This window comes from Antedon mediterranea, chromosome 8 (genome assembly GCF_964355755.1).
Source record: "Antedon mediterranea chromosome 8, ecAntMedi1.1, whole genome shotgun sequence".
Taxonomy (NCBI): Eukaryota; Metazoa; Echinodermata; class Crinoidea; order Comatulida; family Antedonidae; genus Antedon; species Antedon mediterranea.
The window spans coordinates 25,138,816-25,160,340 of record NC_092677.1 but is presented as its reverse complement, the minus strand read 5'-3'; the positions used below and the strand labels follow the sequence as shown (position 1 = coordinate 25,160,340).

General features: G+C 36.6%; 1 protein-coding gene across 1 annotated transcript in view; it reads left to right on the top strand.

Annotated features, from left to right (window-relative positions):
* Positions 1 to 21,525, top strand: part of LOC140056194 (protein APCDD1-like) — a 33,838-nt gene that overhangs the window by 4,588 nt on the left and 7,725 nt on the right. The window contains exons 2-3 of the mRNA XM_072101492.1: positions 4,977 to 5,148; positions 12,744 to 13,308. Of these exons, the coding sequence (XP_071957593.1) occupies positions 4,977 to 5,148; positions 12,744 to 13,308 (737 nt within the window). The remainder of the gene's footprint in view (positions 1 to 4,976; positions 5,149 to 12,743; positions 13,309 to 21,525) is intronic.

Below are 21,525 nucleotides of genomic sequence, written 5' to 3'. Positions count from 1 at the left end.
TTAACAGAGCAGCGCATAAGTAGTTTTGGCCTACTGGATTTCCCGATGAACCGTTAACTAATTAAAAAGCAAGTTATTCGTGAGGAATACACAGCTACTGTTGAATATAGTCACGTATTTGATGTAGTAAAGATAAGCATTTAAACCAAAGATTAACTAACAGTACACGAATGGAATATTTACGATTTACACGTTTGATAATCTCAACAACATAAACTTCAGTGAACGTATTTAATTTATAAATTCTTCCTAAATCTACGTTTCACACGAAATCATAGCAATATCTTTAAATGTTTATACTCACAACGTCCGTGAACTTTTGTATTAGTCCGTTAGACACTGATAAAAAAATGTAAATTATTTAATTTATTTATTCTAATTTTGTTTAGGCCTAAATTAATTTTGATTTTTATTCATTTGATGTTATCAAGTTTGGATACACACTAAACGTTTTACAGTTTTTCAGAAACAAATTTACAAGATAGCTTTTACTAACGACCTACGCGAGAGGGAGTAAACAGTCTGGAAACATTTTTTTTTTAAAGCCAAACTAGACCTAAATTCAATTATTAAATTAAACTATTTGGTAAATAACTGTACAACCAGTTTTGTCTTTTGTGAGGTTCACTCACCTTTATTTCGATTTCATTGATATTTGTACATATTATACACAATTATTTAAGTTTTAAATAAAAATGTCCGAATCTGAAATGTTTTAAGTCTCATAAAATATGTAGGGTTTTGGGTATAAACAACGCGTTCCAAACTCGTACAATCCGTTACAAACACTTAGAAAGCGTTCCAAAGGAAGCGTTCCAAAGGAAACGAAAAATAATATACTGCGAATCTGTATATTTAATAGTATTAAGTTTCAGCTTAACCCAGAAACTTTCCTAAACAAAATAATATTAAATTTATTTTCATCGGTACATCAATGGTCCCAAATCCTAAACTCAACATTAACGCTTGCTTATTCATTGGTGTAAAGTTCCTAAATGTTATGTTTTAGCCCACTCATCAATTGTTATCAAACGCCAATGGCATAGTCTTAATCAAAATTAAACAACCCTTTAAAATGTTCCTTAAAAATAGTTGTATTTGCGAGGTATACAAAAAAGAAAACACTTTGTTTAAATAATAATAACCTATAAAAAACTAAATTTCTGTCATATGGTGTATTTTGTTTCATAAAAGTTATTGTTTAGCCCACACGTTGTTATTTCACCATTAGCAACGTTTTATCCTAAAATAAAATATTATGGTAAAATGACTTCATTTTGTCGTGGGCGATTTAAAACAACATGCGTTTTGTTAAAATATAAATAAATACTTTTTCTTTTATGCACTAAAATCCATCTCACGGGAATATATCGTTGTTTTCTTTTTGTTTAAATAATAGATTTAAGAATGGAAAATGTATACATTGGCTTTAAGGAAAATTAGATTGGCGTCAGTTTTTATTTACTCGTGTGTTTCCAAAGGACTCTAAAGACCTACTTATTTCGCTGAAACTTGTTTAAAAAAAACCGACAAAACAATTAGTGGTTCTAGGTATAATTGGAGCCAAAAAGTTAACTTTATTTAAGCATTTTAATTAACTTTACTTGAAAGACGGTACATTTTGTTTCGTATTTTCAAATTGGGTTAAAAATAATTATAAAAAATGCTCTTGTGTTGGAGAAAACTAATCAGCACAATATTAGGCTCTGTCTACACTATCACACTTTATGCGACAAAAAAATGTGAATGTGCCAATGCATGGACACGATGATGTCATATCATTACTATATTTAGGCATATCACTACCATATTTAGACACATCACAGTTTTTTGTCAAACTAGTTCTACGTATATTTGGGCATTTGGGCACATCACACTTTTTTTGATAGTGTAGACAGCTCAGAGCTGTAAACAGCCATTTAAATTTAAATAAAATGTGCACGCAGAGCTCAAACAAACAAGTACATGTCACCATCATCGCTGGGCGAACACTCGAGTTTGTATCTGTTTAAAGTTATGGTACTGTGAGATATATCATCTTTCTATACAAACTGCCAGGTCCCATAACAGTTCCGTATTCTCGGTCGACAGTTCCTCGCGAACTTTTTCTCACCAAACAATCGTTCCAGTTGAATGATTCCTTACGCTTTCCTTATGTTTGATTAACTCATTAATTAATCATTGCTGATTGATTCGACTCATTAATTATCCGGAAAAATCATTTCCAATGAATGAACAGCAATGCGTTACAACTTAATGACATCTAACATATGACGCTTACAACATATCAACGCTTCCTTGATAAAGCTCTGTCTACACTATCAAATGCCATACAAACAAATAATACACAGCATCAAACATATGTTTTAACACTACGGCCAACTCCTAGTCAGGGACACCTTTACTTAAGTTCTGTCTACACTATCAAAAGTGTGATGTGCCCAAACATGGTAGTGATATGCTCAAATATGGTAGTGATATGACATCATGGCACATCATATTTTTTGTAACATAAAGTTTGTTAGTGTAGACAGAGCTTACGGATAACGATGAAATGATCGTGCACGCGCAATGTGACATTAGAAAGAGAAAAATACGTTTCTTTATTCTTATGGTAAACATAAGTGGATCTTCCTAAAGAATGTAAGAGTACAAAGTTTTGACTTATTTTTGTTTACCTTAAAACTTGCAGTTAATATACAATTTGTATAAACATTTTGGTTCTCACTAGCAAAGTACACCAAGATGTACACATTAATAAACCCATTAAGCGTAACATTAGTTCCAGGAATTTCCCAAAATCGCACGGAGATACAAGTAACAACTGTTTACATGTGAGATGAAAATGTGCAGTTGTCGATAAATTATAATTATTCAATATCTTACAAAACATTCATCAGGAAAGTGATATTAGTGAAAGCTCATGATTCTCACGATACAAACATCAGTTCACACGATGAAAATGCACACTTGTCGATAAAATGCTGATTCGGCAATATCTTACAAAACATTCATCAGGAAAGTGATATCAGTGAAACCTGGTTCACACGATACAAAAACCTGGTTCACACGATACAAAAACCTGTTCACACGATACAAAAACCTGGTTCACACGATACAAAAATCTGGTTCACAAGATACAAAAATCTGGTTCACACGATACAAAAACCTGTTCACACGATACAAAAACCTGTTCACACGATACAAAACCCTGGTTCACACGATACAAAACCCTGGTTCACACAATACAAAAATCTGGTTCAGACGATACAAAAACCTGGTTCACACGATCGAAAACCTGTTCACACGATGAAAATGCACACTTGTCGATAAAATGCTGATTCAGCAATATCTCTCAAAACATGCATCATACCACGAGCATAAAACAAACGTTTCTTTCACTTTTTACTTAAGTTTCACTAGAATCCGAAGGGGGAGAGAGGGTGAAGCTCTATAACATGACCCCGTGCGAATGCCCTTTCAGTAATACACTTCGACGTAATGTGCTGATTTAATTCTGATTTCAGCGAGTTTATTGACGTGTTAAACACTTCCAACTAACAGTGCAGGAACTGCGATAACATACCTATCAATAACAGTCATTTTAAGTAGAAACTAAATGTCAGTAAAGTTCTGTTTACACTATAAAATGAATGTGACGTGCCCAAATATGGTAGTGATATGCCCAAATATGGTAGTGATATGCCCAAATATGGTAATATGACATCATAACATAACGTTCGATAGTGTAGACAGAGCTTATCATTAGGTCAGATGTCCAAACTACAATATGTGGAGCAGAGCAATCGGTGCAGCAGGAGAATGTTTACGGCTAACAATGTGAAAGTAGAAGGAATTACCGTAACTAACCAAGTAATTTGAATAACAGGGGGAAATATTAAATTAAAACACAGTAGAGCCCTATGCAGGGGACACCTTCGTAAGATTAAAATAATTCCAGACCAGGGAATGTAGGCCTATTCATATTTTATAGAACTGTTTATAAAATCCTTCTGTTTGTAAGGCATTTTTGACCGAAGATCGGATGTTGCCCTCAGAACAAAATTAAATAAAGAGGAAAGAATAATTGTGTAGGTCTACCCCTATTCTCGCTCCCCTATTTCCATTGCATAGAAGAATAAGTCTTGTCGTATGTCTATCTCAGCTCCCTAATTCTAATTTCTAACAATCTAAACACCCGATGCTCTGATTAAATCGTAGTTCGTACGTATTATAAGAATATAGACCTAGATTTTGGCAACTCCCACGAGTATCTTGGAAGCCCCTGGTCACGGGCCAATGCGACCGTACGTGCTGCTACGCCTAGTTAAGCTGGCGGATGACACCAAAATGCTCAATTCCCCCCGGTAAAGTAAATAATTTGTCATACAGCACGAAACAAGGTTAAGAGTTTGTACTTGAGCGGTTGTTGTATGTGTGTAGAAGTCTGTTACCGTGCGTCACCACCTAGGAAAGGGCTGCTTCCGTTCCGTCATCATCCTATTTGGCTGCTGTTCGGGTTTCGATAGTCCAGGCAACAACCAACGTTATCTACCTGGTTCTTAGCTAAATTACTAAATATCATACATTGCACTTGGCCTAATTTCCTGTTGAAGTCGAAGGGGATGCTATACCTCTTTTTTTTCTTCCTAAATCCAACAGGCCTAGACCTTTATGAAATACTCAACAACAGGTGCTGTAAGGTTGTTCATGAACTTTTAAAAGACATAATTGCAGGGTATTAAATGGTCGTTTGTCTAACTAAACACACACCAGCTAGGCCTGCGCTCAACCATGAATCGAGTATCCGAGTATCCATCGTTTTTCAAGGGAGTTTTGTGATGAGCAGTGCCCTGATTTCAGTGACGTCATAAAGACGTGCGCATGTTAGTTCGCCTGAACCAAAACAAAAATTAAACGCGTTAATGCTAAATTAAACGTACATAATAATTAATTAATTAATTTACCTTTCACAGTGTTGTTGATTTGTGTCGCCGAGTGTCGACAAGTTGGCGTTCGTGTCTCCGATTCTGTGACGACATACGAACACATGATCGATTGTTGTGCCAGGGGGTTACAGCAAATTAGGAGTTCTGACGTCACAGCAATCACGCCGCCACACATCAACGGCGAATGGATGTCTTCTGGGTAAGTTTTAATTGTCATCTTGTTTGCATTTCTGAATGAAAAAATAGAATAAAACCAACATTAAAGGGTAGCTCCGTGTTGGTGAATTACCTATCTAAAGCTCTGTCTACACTATCAAACTAGCAAAAAAGTGTGATGTGCACAAATATGGTAGTGATATACCCAAGTATGGGAGCGGTATGACATCATCATGTCCATATATAGGCCCATCACATTTTTTTGTCACATAAAGTTTGATAGTGTGGACAGAGCTTTATACTCCGTCAGTAATAAAAGGTCCTGTGTAAACTATGTTTAAAGGGGCTAATTTCACGACGCTCATCGGTACGTCACAGCTGTAGGAAAATAAGTAGGGTTATTATCAATATTGATACAAAGGTTTATATTTTTCTATAATAAACAATAACAATTTCAAAGCCGGAGCTACCCTTTAACATATGAATGAAGATAGTGATTTAACAAGGTGAAATTTGACTAAGATCCTCCAAATCGATGTCTCTAATAGTTGTTTACGATGTGATAATATGTAGGCCTAGCTAGAAAAAAAACCCCTCTATAATAAATCCTTTAAATGCAGACATGACCCATATACGTAATACTAATTTGATTAACAAATTCATAGCTTGCGGCCATTAAGGTTAGTAGTCTAGGATGGGGTGGATGTGGTGCGCTGGATAGGCTTGTAGTTTTGTGGATTTGCTGACCCAGAAATCTTTCAAATTATTCCAATAGTGCGCATGTGCAGTTATACTTGGACACCGCCCCCTGGGAGGACATGATTAAAATTGGGATTAACACTGTTTCATGTATTTTGTTTGTTTTTGCTTTATAATAAGTATTAGGACTACATTAGTAATACGGTAAGTTATCAATCGTATTATAAAAACTGACTGCTGACCCGAGTTGAATACCGCGTCTCAACAGCAAGTAGTATGGCAAACAGTATTAAATCCAAAACAAAACTGTATTAGGCCTAAGTGTTTTTGTAAAACAGCTTTAAAAAACGGATGTTAAATTGCAATTTATTTATGTACAGTATACGTTTATTTATAAATACATTAAATGTCTGTACTTATTTATTAAAAATGAAACTAAACACAGCAACAACACAACTGTAATTTCTCAGATGAGAAACATTAGTGAGAACACAATAGGCCTACCATCAAATGGAAAGGTACCACCGTACACATTCATATAAAACCAAGATTATGTCATGTGATGTGCAACCAGTCAACAGTGACAAAGTGACATAATTGTACATTGTCATCAATAGTATTTGATATTTAATTTGTTTATCGAATCTCACAACTATCGATCAGGTGAGTTACGACTACCCTGGATAAAGCTGAATTTTAGCTACCCTGGGGAATTGAAATTAAATCGAATGAAAAAAATAAACCAATTTTTTCTGGGATAACTTATTTCATTGTGTTCAGTGACATTTCTAAAATAGCAAGCGATTTTTTAATTACGTTTTTTTTCTTCAAAAACTAGCAACACGCTTGAGACGAACGGCTTCCGTTAGGCCTATAAGTATGAACTCGCTCAGCGTTACATTTTTTCTGGGATAACTTATTTCATTGTGTTCAGTGACATTTCTAAAATAGCAAGCGATTTTTTAATTACGTTTTTTTTCTTCAAAAACTAGCACGCTTGAGACGAACGGCTTCCGTTATAAGTATGAACTCGCTCAGCGTTATCACCTCCCCTTTCCGACAGACTAATTAAGTTTACGTATTATAAATAGACTCGCAATTTTCAGTCGTGTCATTAAGGTCAGACATACAGGTGAAATTAACCTCTAACCTTGTTCTTCGATAGATTATACTTCTACAAAGAGATAGACGCACGCACGGGCGTAGACTTGCCCCAATTCTGAAGTAGTATACGTATGAAACGCCATATGTGCCAAAATATTCATCTTTTTACTAATATTAAGTCAAAACTCCGTCTGGAACCAAGGCTAGCACGCGCGCTGATTAAGAATATCATCTTTTGTACGAGCACTTCTGTGTGTTGTGACATTCAGTATACTGTGATAGGAATCTAATACGGGGACAAATATTAAAATTGACATTAAAAAAAACCTCTTTAATAAACAAACCTCGACCTTCGCATGGATCTGGTTTTCATACGGTTAACAATTAGCATTCTTGGTACTATCACTTGCCCAGTATCAGGCAAATTCTGCAACACAGTGTCGCATAATATGGCTATGTGACGTCTGTATCATGTCATAAGCTTAACCATAATGCAGTCGCCACATACTACAATACACGACACTGTATTACGGAATGTTCCTATATTACTGTACATAACATATTAAATGTTGAGATACAGTACAAAGATTCTGATGGAAAACGTTATTTGAAAAAAACTATGAATAATTAATGAGTTACTGTTTACAAAAGGAGTATAGATTTATAGTTGTCTCCTCAAGGCGTCAACAAACTATATTATTTGGATGATTATATCAAAGACAGCACTCATGTTTCCAGGGTTGTCCAGCTCAACCACTGCTGACGTCATCAAAACGAAACTATGATACCCAAAGATATTGGAAAACATCAAATGAATGCAAGTTATTCTTAATAAAAGATAAATACATTTGCTAATTACCTAAAGAAAATAAAGGAAATTGATTTGTATATTGGCATTGGATATCAGTTATCGTATTACTGGTGGAATCGATTCCAACACAATGGATTGTATTCGTACAATGCCACTATTTTTAGAAGCACTTGATGATTCGCCGTATTTGTCTAATCTCAACTTCTTGCTTTGATACTTAGTAAACACACGTGGTATTGTTTGCTATACCATCGTATACATCGCTGTGTTACATCGAGTTATCCGCAAATATAACGTGTAGTTTTGTCAGGGTCGTTTGCAGAGCAAACTCGCTATCAATATTTTCGATATTAATATGTAGTTTTGACAGGGTCATTTTCAGAGCAAACTCGCTATCAATATTTTCGATATTAATATGTAGTTTTGACAGGGTCATTTTCAGAGCACACTCGCTATCAATAATTTCGATATTAATATGACAATGAAAAATCAGCATAATATCATGATAAACAAACATATAAAATCTGGTATTACGGTAACGTTAAGCGTGGTTCCCACTAGAACGTAACGCAGCGATGTATCGACGCAAAGTGCTGTATTGCGTAATCACAAGTGGGAACCGACGACGCATCAGTGCTACAAACATCGTAGGTTTGATTTCACGCAGCGGGGGCAAACACAATGAGTGGAAGGGAATTTTCTTACGTTGCGTAGATTGCGTTACGTTGCGTCGCTAGTGAGAACCAAGCTTTAGTAATAACAGTGTTTACACTAAAAGTGCATATACTACGTATTACACAGGGTAAAGCGTGGTTCCCACTAGCGACGCAACGTAACGCAACCTACGCAACGGAAGAAAATGCCCTTCCAATAATTGTGTTTGCCCCCGCCTGCGTGAAATCAAACCTGCGATGTTTGCAGCACTAGTGCAACGTCGGTTCCCACTTGTGATTACGCAATACAGCACTTTGCGTCAATACGTTGCTGCATTGCGTTCTAGTTAGAACCATGCTTTAGTGTGCATATTGGTGACGTGACGTAACGGTATAACTATACTAAAGCTTTGTCTACACCATCAAACTAGTTTGACAAAAAAAGTGTAATATTCCCAAATATGGTAGTGATATGCCCAAATATGGTAGTGATATGACATCATCATGTCTATATATGGGCACATCACATTTTTTGTCACATAAAGTTTGACAGAGTTTAATATAGTGCCATCACATTCTGATTACACACTGAAAACCTCCGAGACAAAATGTGTTGTCTAGTCGTGACGTATGTACTGGTAAATAGTACTAATTAAATATTATTATAATCGCATAAAATGAAAGCAAACAAATCTTATCATAATTACATAACAGACGCAACATCACAAAAATATCTTATCAACAGTACGAAAAAATAGTTTCAATTTCAAAAGTCATGGCTTGCAAAACTTGTTTTGCTTTTATATCAAAACTAATCTCTTCGTGATTTTTAAAAGATAAAAAAAAACAAGTGAGATGCAATGGTATTTAAAATAAATATTAGAGTTACTAAAAAAGGATTAAACTGGATCAAAAATGCAAGTAAATAATTTTGAAAACTTTGGGTCAAAAGACTGAGTCAGTTTCTAACTTGATATAATATTAAATGTAATAGGAGAGATCTTCCCGTTGGTTCTATGTACTAATTTTTTCAATCTTTTTACATGACGTCATGATTCCAAGCGATATCATTTTGATCATAATTGCAAATCTGTAGGAGTTAGGGGTTTTAAACTGAGCAATGGGTACCAAATACGTCATCACAGTCCTAGGCCAAATACTTTGAACACGTTTGCAAATTCGTCAAGCAACACGGGTGAAATGCGTCCCGGCATATGTCTGTCACCAAACAATTGTCGCAATCAGCTCTGCCTAGAACCAGCATGCAAGAGACATTATTAATTTAAAGTGCCAATTTCATAAAGGATCCGACAAAAATGGAAGACTGCTTCTACTTTTATCAACACCGATATACATCTAGAAATGTAACGTATACTTGTCACACATACTTGTCACCAGTATCACATTATGTCGAAATAAGGCTGTGGGACAATCTAGTTTAGTAATTACGTCACATTTTTTTTATAAGGCCCCATGGTGTTTTACAGAAAATTAAAACATCAGTATATCAATGATTGACAGTTACTACTAATTAATGATGCAACGTATACATTTTGTGGCATCTAGATGGTTATCACATGACGTAACGAGACGGCAAAGTAATATACCATATAGGCTTTTAATGCCCGAATGGGATAAAATTGGTTTCATGAGTCAATTATCACTAACTTTCGTGGGTAAGTAATAATAATGTTTATCGCAAATAGCTAGATTTTGCGAGGAACGACCAATCACGTACGTACGCGTTGTGACGTTTGCTTCCAAATGCTTCGCACCATGCGTCGCGCACGCTATTTGCGATAACCCTTATTCATCAAGGTAAATAAAACCTGAACGGGTCCTTGTGTCTTTACGCGAGGAGTGGCGTTTCATACGTATACTACTTGAGCTTGTATTTCAGACAAACATCGACAAGCCTCGACATAACTAGACTTGGAGCAAGTCTAGGAAATAGTATACACGCTTGCAAAAAGTTAGCCGACCCTACCCTACAAAATATATATTTCAATTTAAAACAAAAATTAGCGTGTAGATCTTGAAGAGATAATAATGCACACCAAGTGATTCAGGGCAGACCCGTCATCGGATACAGCCTAAATATTTTAAACTATGGTGTAAGAATTAAGAAGATACAGACTGACAGATCAAATGAACTTATGTCTAACTGCAAGACACATAGCTAAATTATACTACTTCATTTCCAGTTGTATGAAATGGTTGTGTGGTCATTACTTACTCCCCCCGACCAAACACAACATCATTCAGATGATATCTTTGTACGAACATATGGGCACGCATGGTTAGCCATGGGCGCGTACTGGTACGCCGGTGAAATGATAATTTTACTGAATAACGTCACAGTCGACTTTGTAGAGTGCTGCGAATCGATGACGTTTAACCGGCCGCACAAGTAGACTTTATACTTTGTAATCAAATAGAAATTATGTTACGATTTACTACCAAGTTAATGATACGACCTCACCTAAATTACAATTGAATTTGAAATATGTAAAATTTCCATGAATAGTGACGATTATGCGCGAGTCCAAAACCTTCACCAGTTTCATCATTATTTGAACGCGCGCGTACAAAACATTCACCAGTTTCATCAGTATTTGAACGCGCGCGTACAAAACATTCACCAGTTTCATCAGCATTTGAACGCGCGCGTACAAAACCTTCACCAGTTTCATCAGCATTTGAACACGCGCATCAAACGTTACATTTTGATGGTGTTAGTAACGATATGGTCATTATCATTATTATTTAACTAGAGTTTATGTTTAATTTAATTTCGAATAGGCCTAATAAAAATCATCTGAACTATTTTTGACATCATTCCCAGTGGTCATTCTTGAAGACAGACACCTTGAACCGCAGTCTGTCCGAGTACGGTCAATCGCTGTTAATCCAGACAATACGCGATCATCAGCACAAATTTAATTTTAAAAAAATTAAAAACAAATAGTATAGTGACATACTTCTGTACTTGATTCATCCTTTGAATATAATTCCACCAGCAGAAGAAGAGTACCGTATAATTAGTATACATGCGCTACTACTACATGGTGTGGTAGGACTACCATTATTACAACACCTGTTCGTGATGTAATACGTGAACTTGTGTAATACACTGTTGATACAAGCTGTAGGGTTGACAGAATGGGTATACGACCCCAAAAAGATGTCGCCATGGATAACTGTATAATTTACGTAGGCCTATCATTTACCGATTCCTAGTTAGACCTAGTAAGCCAACTTACGTTTTGACGTCCAGGTGTTGATATTCAAATGAGGCGATTCATTAAATCGTTCGTCACCTGGTCGATCCAAAACCTAGACTCGGAGGGAGAGGGGGGGGGGGTGACATTTAAATTTGTGTAGAGAATTTGCTACTCAGAAACAGGTTTTAACAAAAATAATTTAGGTAAGTAAGCGCGCCTAAATGGAAATATTTCATGGTGCGGCGCAAATTAATTTATGGCTTCCCAATTTTTCCCCCTACGGGTACTAATGGTGTTAATTACATTGGGTGAACAAGAGGGTTATTATAAAATGAAAATAAGCATTGCATTTTGTGGCTCTCATCGTAACCGTTAGTCTTTTAGATAAACACACACTATGCTTCAGCCCTACCCATGAACAAACTATAAACAAATTAGTATTTGGCATGTCACTAGAACGCCCCGGGGCTTGCTGGATCTTATGTATCAGAGAAGAGAAACAAAACTGAACTGACGCAGATGTCACGTACTGTACAAAGGCTTGACGGACTTACTGCGGTGATACGACGACAACTGACGCAGACGACATCGGCTCCACTAAGCGCCCTTTTCTATCATCTACCCGCCTTAGTGTTCTTATCGTCTGATTCTGTCTTGACGACATTACATTCGGATTGAAAATGTTACACTTAATTATAATCATGCTTTTAGGGCTATGTACATTTTGAATGAAAACTAAAAACTTACAAATTAGCAAAAAGTTTTCAGATAAGTAAAGCAAATTAGTTTTCTGTTTTTTACACAATTTTATGATTTATTTCAATTTAACATTTACTATAATGCACCGTCCTCAAAGCATTGTGGCCAAAAGACTTGGACATAAACAGCGCCTGCAACCTTTCCAGTTTATATTGAGTGAACTGTAGGTATTGCCATAGAAGAAACAGTTATATACGTACTTCCATGATGACGTAGGGATAGGGAATTCCCCACATGAGTAGCGTCCTTTATGCACATACAAAGAGATTTTACCGCGACTTTTCGATGCATTGCTTTGTATAAATATAAATCTTTGCGTAAACTAATGTCGTCATTATATTTAATATTAATGTAATATAATATATAATTTATTTTTCTGTCTTTACAGTTGTGAAGTTCGGCCAGGACCAGAGTTTATAATCAGACGATACAAGTTTCATATGGACAATTCTTTCATGCTTCACCAGTTTTACTACGAAGACAGTTCTTGTACAAAACCTACGCACACACTCAGGGTACGCGGAAAGATATCATACACGCAAGACCAATATGAAATCACATCACCTGTCCCGCAAGGCGGTACACGGCCTTACTACGAAATAGAAAAAATAGTTCTAGTTGCGTATGACACTGCGAAAAGTTTACAGTTGATGGAGGGCATACACGAGACCTGTCCTGGGTATTTTAAAGAAAATGAACCTATGAAGTTATTTAAGAGATACGTGGTGTTTGATTGGACGCAAGAGGACGTTATCATTATATGTAATGATGGTCTTGGATATTCCGTCAATGAACTGGAGTTACTTAAGCAAGAGGTTCGCAGAGTGCACAATGACGTCACAAAGGAGACTACTCTGCGACAAGAATTGTTCCTTGGTGATATTCCAACTGACAGGAATGACAGAATGTACTACGAACCAAAGGCATACCAAACGCCTCTTATACGATATCAGGTGAGGATTTATCACTATTATCATATCTGTCTCTTTCATTTGCTGATTGGGATTTCTTGAACGTATACTTGCCCAAAGTCTTTACCTTGAACGATACCAGAACCAGAAACCAGTTAGAGCATGCGACATGCCGCGTTGTGAAGTTTGGTTTGGTTGTAATTTCCACTACTAAGTAATTTCACCAATAACAAGCGATGGATTATTCGAACAATGGCTTCTAATTAGTCAACTCGCTTTAGTTGCACATACATCCTTGCATTGCGTTGCGCATCTAGTGGGAACCACGCTTAAAGCTTGGTTCCCACTAGAACGTAACGCAAGGACGTAAACGCAACGCAAGCGTGTTGACCAATGACAAGCGAAGTTATAGACAGTTAGCAATCACAAGCGAATAAGCCATCGCTTGTGATTGGTCAATTCACTTGCGTTGCGTTACGTCCTTGCGTTGCGTCGCTAGTGGGAACCACGCTTAAGCTTGGTTCTCTCTAGGACGCAACGCGAGGACGTAGTGGGAACCAAGCTTTAATCCTGTAGACATACAAAGACACACTGATGTTATGATTACATTACCATTCGATAATAATGTAGATAAACGCAATACCAAGTGTATAAACGCAATACCAAGTGTATAAACGCAATACCAAGTGTATAAACGCAATACCAAGTGTATAAACGCAATACCAAGTGTATAAACGCAATACCAAGTGTATAAAGCTCTGGCTGCACTATCAAACTTTATGTGACAAAAAATGTGATGTGACCATATATGGACATGATGATATTATATCACTACCATGAATGAGCTAGATGAATTGATCTATGTTGTCTGCTGTTTAAGTGCACGATCATTTTAAAACGGGACTACCAACTGAGATGTTAATGTTACCCGTCACATAGGTTCATATCAGTCTAAAAAAGACACTTCCCTTGTCAGTTTTGATATAAAACATCTTTATATCTACAAATTACTATTCCAAGAAAGCCCCCATGACATGCACAAGAAGGCCGCAGCGAATAATAGAAATCAAGGAAGTACATTTCAAATGCCAAATTTAACCCCAGAGCCTCTAACATTTACCAGACGAGTTTTCAAAATATGAATTACAATCGTCTGTTTTTCTGTGAATAGTTGGCGCGGAAAAGGATGCGCAGACTACACATTTACCTGTCAGTGAACACATGCCCTCCCATGAGTGACGATGAGTCATAAACTTTTTGGTTGCGTACCCCTTTACGTATGCCTATGGGCATAACTTTCCCATGCCAAGTGATTCATGTTTTCATGTAACGTTGTAGGTTGGTGGTGGGTATGCTTATTGTTAAAATAATAAGGTCTTTCTCAAGCGGGTTTTCGATATGGCTCTACACGTCTAGTTTTATGCACCGTTTGAACTTTCTCGGTAATACAAATTATAGAATCTATGTCATTCCTTATGACCATTTAAGCACAACGCTACGCGGAGCAGACGGGCAGTTTCCACTCAGGATAGATACAGATTCTACATCGTGGGTCAAGCTACGCGGTTTTCCGCTTACCGTTACCACTCGTCTGTGTAAATTGGCATTTAGAGGTGCCTCATTGTATAGTAAAGAGGGCAAAAGCTAGGCCACTCGGAAAACTTAAAAAAGAAAAGACTGGTACCCACAAAAATCTCATACAACACTTGAAATGATTTTTCCGGATTTGATAAACCTGGTTAATTGTTATTATCGTAAAAAATCAAAAACACTTGTAACCGGACACCCACTTAGTACACAAGAATAGAAAGTATTGTTGAAGTACAAAAACAAACCTGTTAAGCCGAACAAACACCACCAATTCAACCATTGTATAAAAACAACCCTTTGGCATCAACTTTTATCCCGAACATAAAAAAAATCCACTTTGTATTTGATTTTCCCATTCTTCGATGAATGTCCTATTCTTTACTATTGTATTGTTTATTGTTCGTTTTGTAATATCATTTAAGTTATTATGTACGTGTATTATTGTAATTGTAGTTTTTGCGTCAGGGAGTTGAGTAATTGGATGTTTTGCCCTACTCCACGCCAGGCTAGTGATCTGGAAGTCGTAGGTTCGAGTCCCACCCGAGAACTACTTGCGAATGTTTTCGCAAGTATTCTCAAATGTACTTAGTATAAAGTACAAATTACGTCAGAGTAGGGCAAAACATCCAATTACGTGTATTATGTTGCTGATCTATATAATAAATCTCGTAACAGCTTCTTCTTCTAACCAATAGGCGGCGTTAGAAAGTTAAAAATAAAATGTTCAAAGTGTTCTATTAACTGTACTGTAATACATAACCACCACATTAGAGTACCTAAGTTACAAAAAAATGCACGAACTTATTAAAAGAGAACTGCGAGAGAGTGATCGGGCTGTAATAGATAACCATCACATTAGAGTACCTAAGTTACAAAAAAAATGCACGAACTTATTAAGATAACTACGACAGAGTGATCGGGCTGATGAACCCACAAATGCGTCACTCAAAATATTCGGCCAATCATAATCCTATCAACGCCGGGTTATACTAAAGAAACTACCGCCAACACAAAACTGACCAAGCCTCTGGCTTGCGTTGATGGAAAATATAGTTTAGTAGGCCTAAGGGCTCGAGAACAAGTAAAAAGGTGCAACGTAATGGGTATCTTTGCGGCGACCTCTCTTGTAAAAGTTCAATCCGGGCAAGTTCAGTTCAAACTGTCGGTCATTGCTGGGCAGTTAAATGGCAAAAGCCATGCTATACAGTAACGATATTAATTGGTTTGATGAGCAGAGTGTCAGTAAAGCTAGCCCTGAATGATGATAGACACCAAGCCTGGTAGATTCAATCATCACCCGTCAATAAAACAATGACGAAGCATAATACTAGGCTTAGATTTTATTTAGCAGAAGTCACCCTCACATTCGGGGCTCCATGTTGGTGAGGGGTGACGTGGACAAAAGGTCCCATGACCTTATCTATTTGTAAGGCCTAGTCAATGTTACTAAACATAATATAGTTAAATTAACAATGAAAATTAGATAAAACGAAATGTGTGCTAAATGGTCTATAAAATAATGTCGATATTTGTCGGCACTTTACTTCCAAATTAAATCATGGATTATAAATACCATATTTCAGTATATAGTGTCAAGCAATATCCGGTACAAAAATGTGTTGTGGAGCAAACGAGGCCCATATGGCACCCGACGCCAGTGTAAACTAAGGCATATGTTTGCTCTGTTTGGGGGTAATTTTGTGGAAACATACGACTAATTATCCGTGGGATTCGATTAGTACTTGGGTCAGGAGTGCTCATGTCGCGTTCCATATTTCAAAGATCAACTCTAGTGTCTGGTGCATCAACTGTAGCACATTGTCTACGTTGCACTGATTGATCGTGCCGTACAAGAATTGGTGCGAGTCGTCATAGCGTGTACTGCACCATACGTACAATCAAAGCAATACGATGACGCACGCCATACCTAAGCGTGCCATACCTTTCCCCGCATTAAATGTAGCACAACGTCTAGTACGTTGCACTGATTGTTAATTGTACCGTACAAGAATTGGTGCAAGTAGTTATAACCTAAGCGTGTACTGCACCATACGTACACTCAAAGTAATACGATGTCGCGCGCCACAACTAAGCGTGCCATACCTAAGCTTACCATACCTTAACCTGCATTACAGGTGCATATATTCACAAATCCGTAAAATTAGTTATAAACGTACTGAACCGTTTCTGTAATTGTAAATACTATTATTAGAACGTTTAAATTGATACAAAATTGCTCTACTGAACATTAGAAGATTTTTTACGATGAAGCTTCAATCTCCTGGGCCAACTTATACACCATTGTACGCGTAATTTATTTAAAGCTGTCGAAAATAGCTTCTATTTCTGGCGTCATCTATGGTGGTTGGAACGAGATCTGGTTACCGATATAGCGCCTACGGCTGTACTCGTATCAGCTCGATCAGTCAACTTTGATACAATATTAGTTCAAATTATTAAACTCAAATTAACCAGGTGTAAATAATACTGGATAGAATTTACGGAAATGGTCCGATTGATATATCGTGATTTCGCCTGACTGTCATATATCTGAACTTAAAATAGGATGGTTGCCTAAAACCAGATCCTTGCAGGGGCCGTGGTTCTTATGCATCACATGCATTTCTATAATAAATACACTAATGATTCCACCGAACTTTTGAACAACCTGTCCTATTGGTATATAAGTACTCTAGGCGTTGTTTTTTGTTCTGATGATGAGAATAGTTTCTTGAAACATGTCACATTTTAAGGCAGTTTGCCTATTCATTAAATCTATAATATACGCGAATCTGGCAACAGGTTGACAACAACCCTTGAACATTCTCGCTTGCTATCATTGGCACAGACGAGACAGTGTTTATTATTTTAAAAATTCAAATTAAAAATCGCAAATAAAATGAATACCTTCAACAAATTGTCGTGGCTACCTCCAAACAAGTAAAAACAAACGCCGTTAATTACTATTGGTTTACTTACAAACCGACGGTTAAAGTGCCAATGGGTAAAATATTCATTCAAGTTTTGCGACAATATCAATTTAACCTGACGACAAACACAAATAATCTTAACAGAACACCCACCCGTTATCTGACGTCATAAGGGCATCTACGCGTTGTCAGACATTGATGTTTAGTATGAAAGTTGCAATAACCAACTTACTTCGATATGGAAGTTTTTTTATTCTGATGACCTTTTTTTAATTCTGATGACCGATTTTTTTATTAATCTGATGACGGTTTTCGATTATTCTTATGACGGTTTTTTATTCTGATAACCGGTTTTTTATTCTAATGACCGTTTTTTTTTATCCTGATGACCAGTTTTGTTTATTCTGAAGACCGTTTTAAAAAATACTTTGATGACCGGGTTTATTTTATTCTGATAACCGGTTTTTTTATTCTAATGACCGGGTTTTCATCCTGATGACCAGTTTTGTTTATTCTGATGACCGTTTTTTTTATTCTGATGACCGGGTTTATTTTATTCTGATGACGGATATGCGAAGTTGTTTCTATTCCAACCTTTTTCAACGAAGCAGCAAAAGATTTTTTTTATCCACAAAAAGCTTGTCTTCCTCGTTTGGTTTTTGTGTAATTTGCAAAATTGCTATGGGGTCACTTATTATTTCGCATACATCCCGAGGGTTTGGATTCGGCGGACAGAATTCAACCGGTAGGTCGTCTATTAAACCAGGACAGTCATCTAGCGGAGGTCAGAAGTGGAACGGCTTAAGGGGATTCAGATGACACCTGATTCGATATTGCGTGGGGCGGGCATTAGGTCACACTTGGGGGTGAAGTGAAAGACAAAATATACACTATGAATGGGATCAATAACAGGTGTGTTATGGCAAGCTGAATTACTACACTAGCGGATCACCTGGGTTGGTCTTGTTGTGGGCCTAGCTTCTTGAATGCAACAGTCGTAAGAACATTCCACTCAAATTGTATCAATATTACGACGATTGTGTTGATCGTCGTGGGGTTCCAATACAACAATTATTTTTACACTGATTCGTTGCTATCGTTGTTAATTACTGTTAAAGGTAATTCACACTATTGAACGAGGCCTCTAAATCTGCCCTTATTTCAATGTTAGTCTCGTCCGTATAGTAAAGGTCAATTTACACAGACGAGCGCAAACGGTAAAGCGGGAAACCGCGTAGCTTGTCCCACGTAGAATCTGAATCTATTCTGAGCGGATACCATCCGTTCGCTCCGCGTTTTGTGTAGATGGTTATGAGGAATAACATAAATTTTATATTTTTGTTTTATGCTTAACGTTCCCGCTCGTCTGTGTAAATTGGCCTTTATATAGTGAATAGCGTGAGGTGTAAATGTATATTACCGTACTTAAGCACATGCCGCGTGTGTACACACGCTAAAGTAATCCAGCGTTCAATAATTAATCCAGGGTTCACATTATGTGTAGTTTTACTCCAGGTACGTTAAATATTAACGCGTTAATTTTAATTTTATTTTTATATTCCTGTACGCTTTACATGGCGGCAAAGTTCAAAAACTAACAAACGAATGCTATCAAATTAACAGTGATATTAAGGTGTTAAAATCAATATAAATCACAGCACGGGTGACGTGTGAATAAGGATAACTGATCTGCGCACAAAGTTGATGCTACCATTTTCAAAGCTTGGTTCGAATTTGGAAACAACGACGGAGGCGCAACGCAAGTGAGTTGACAAGCACAAATCACAAGCGAAAATTCGGATGAGCCATCGCGTCGTGTGTTGATTGGTACCGTAACATTTTACTTGCGGTGCTTTTACGTCATTGCGTTGCGTTCAAATGGAAACCACAGCTTAAATGTCAGAAACATACGGGTAACTAATATCCAGCGATCCATAATTACAATCACAGGTCTATTTATACATGGTTTAAAATTAGACATTTATTTTGATGAAGTTTATTTTTGGAGCAATTATTTCTTCGCTTCATTACTCGATACACGGTCGTGTTTACACCAAATTATTTCTTTCTGAGACCCTTACACGAATTAAGTAAATATCAACATTCAATTAGGATATATCTATGTAGAAAAAATGCAATAAACAATCAATCGGTTGTACCACGCGGCTACCCTCGACGCAAACACGCTTTTTCGAATCAAGCATAAATACTGATTCTCATTAATAATGCATTATAGTGACATTATCATTGGTCAACTCGCTTGCGTTGCATCTACGTCCTTGCGTTGCGTTGCATCTACGTCCTTGCGTTGCGTTGCGTCTATGGCGTTGCGTTGCGTCGCGTCGCTAGTGGGAACCAAGCTTTACTTTGCGTCTCTGGGAACCAAGCATTATAAGCGTTCAACGCATTGCATTTAAACAAAGAGAGGATCAGGTAAAGTTTAAAACAACACGAAAAATGTGTGTACGTTCTTGGCGAACAACTACATCTGCTTACGCAAGTGTATTGACGTTTGATCACGTGAATACAGTTGTGTTTTATAATTTTCATTACCCTGGATGATATCTCTTGAGCTAAATACCTATCGTTATCCACATGCTCTCCATCCACGCCTCATAATTGGATAGGCTGCATGGCCTGTGCTAATTGAGGCGTATGGCTATGCACTGATAAAATAGCCTATTTAGTGATTTACGTCTTTTCAATAAATTTACATATTAGGTTAATTTATCGTGTTTAAATAGCTTACGTATTGATATCTTATATGGAATGATGACAATGTTCTAAGCTGAACTTGTACAGATAAAGCTAAAAGAGAATTTATCTTTCAAAAGAAGGCGTCTTTGTAATTATACATGCCTTGTAGTTTGTTTCAGGTTTAAAACGTGTCTGGATATAAGTATTATTATTATACCTGAATTGGAAAAATAAATGGGAAACGAAAAGAGTCGACGAAAGAAAATTAAAAGTGTATGGGTTTTAAACATTATTTTCACTTAAGGAAAATGTCATAGGAATGGTATGAATCATGCTTTCAATTTTAAAACAAATTTAAAATTAGAAAATGGACGATATATGGTTTATAACAACAAAGATTAATCTCTTAACTTGTTATAGTAGTCTTGTTTTCACTGTTCAAACAATAAGAGCATTTAGAAAAAAATCTAGACATGACGTCAGAGCAAAATTACTATGACGTCAATATCATCTATAATTAGCATAATGTAACATTGTGTGGTTTACGTAACACAGTACGTTGCTGTGTAATATTGTAAGAAAAACAAAGAGTGGTTTCTGAGATCAGAAGTTGTTGAATTAATTAGTAGTGTCCATATTACGACACTTGAGAGGGAATTCTCTCTTTTAGAAAAAAAATCTAGACATGACGTCACAGCAAAATTACTATGACGTCAATATCATCTATAATTAGCATAATGTAACATTGTGTGGTTTACGTAACACAGTACGTTGTTTTGTAATAATTGTAAGAAAAACAAGAGTGGTGTCTGAGATCAGAGGTTGATGAATTAAATTAGTAGTGTCCATGTTACGACACTTGAGAGGGAATTCTCAGCAATCTAAAAAAAACCGCAACATTTCTCAGCGGTTTATTATTTTAATAGTTGAATTGAAATAAAGTACATCGCCCTGACATACCATAACAAAATAACTAATGTAAAGGAATTTTTAGCGGGGTTTTTTCCCACTTTTCAAACTTACAGAACTGAAACATGTGTAT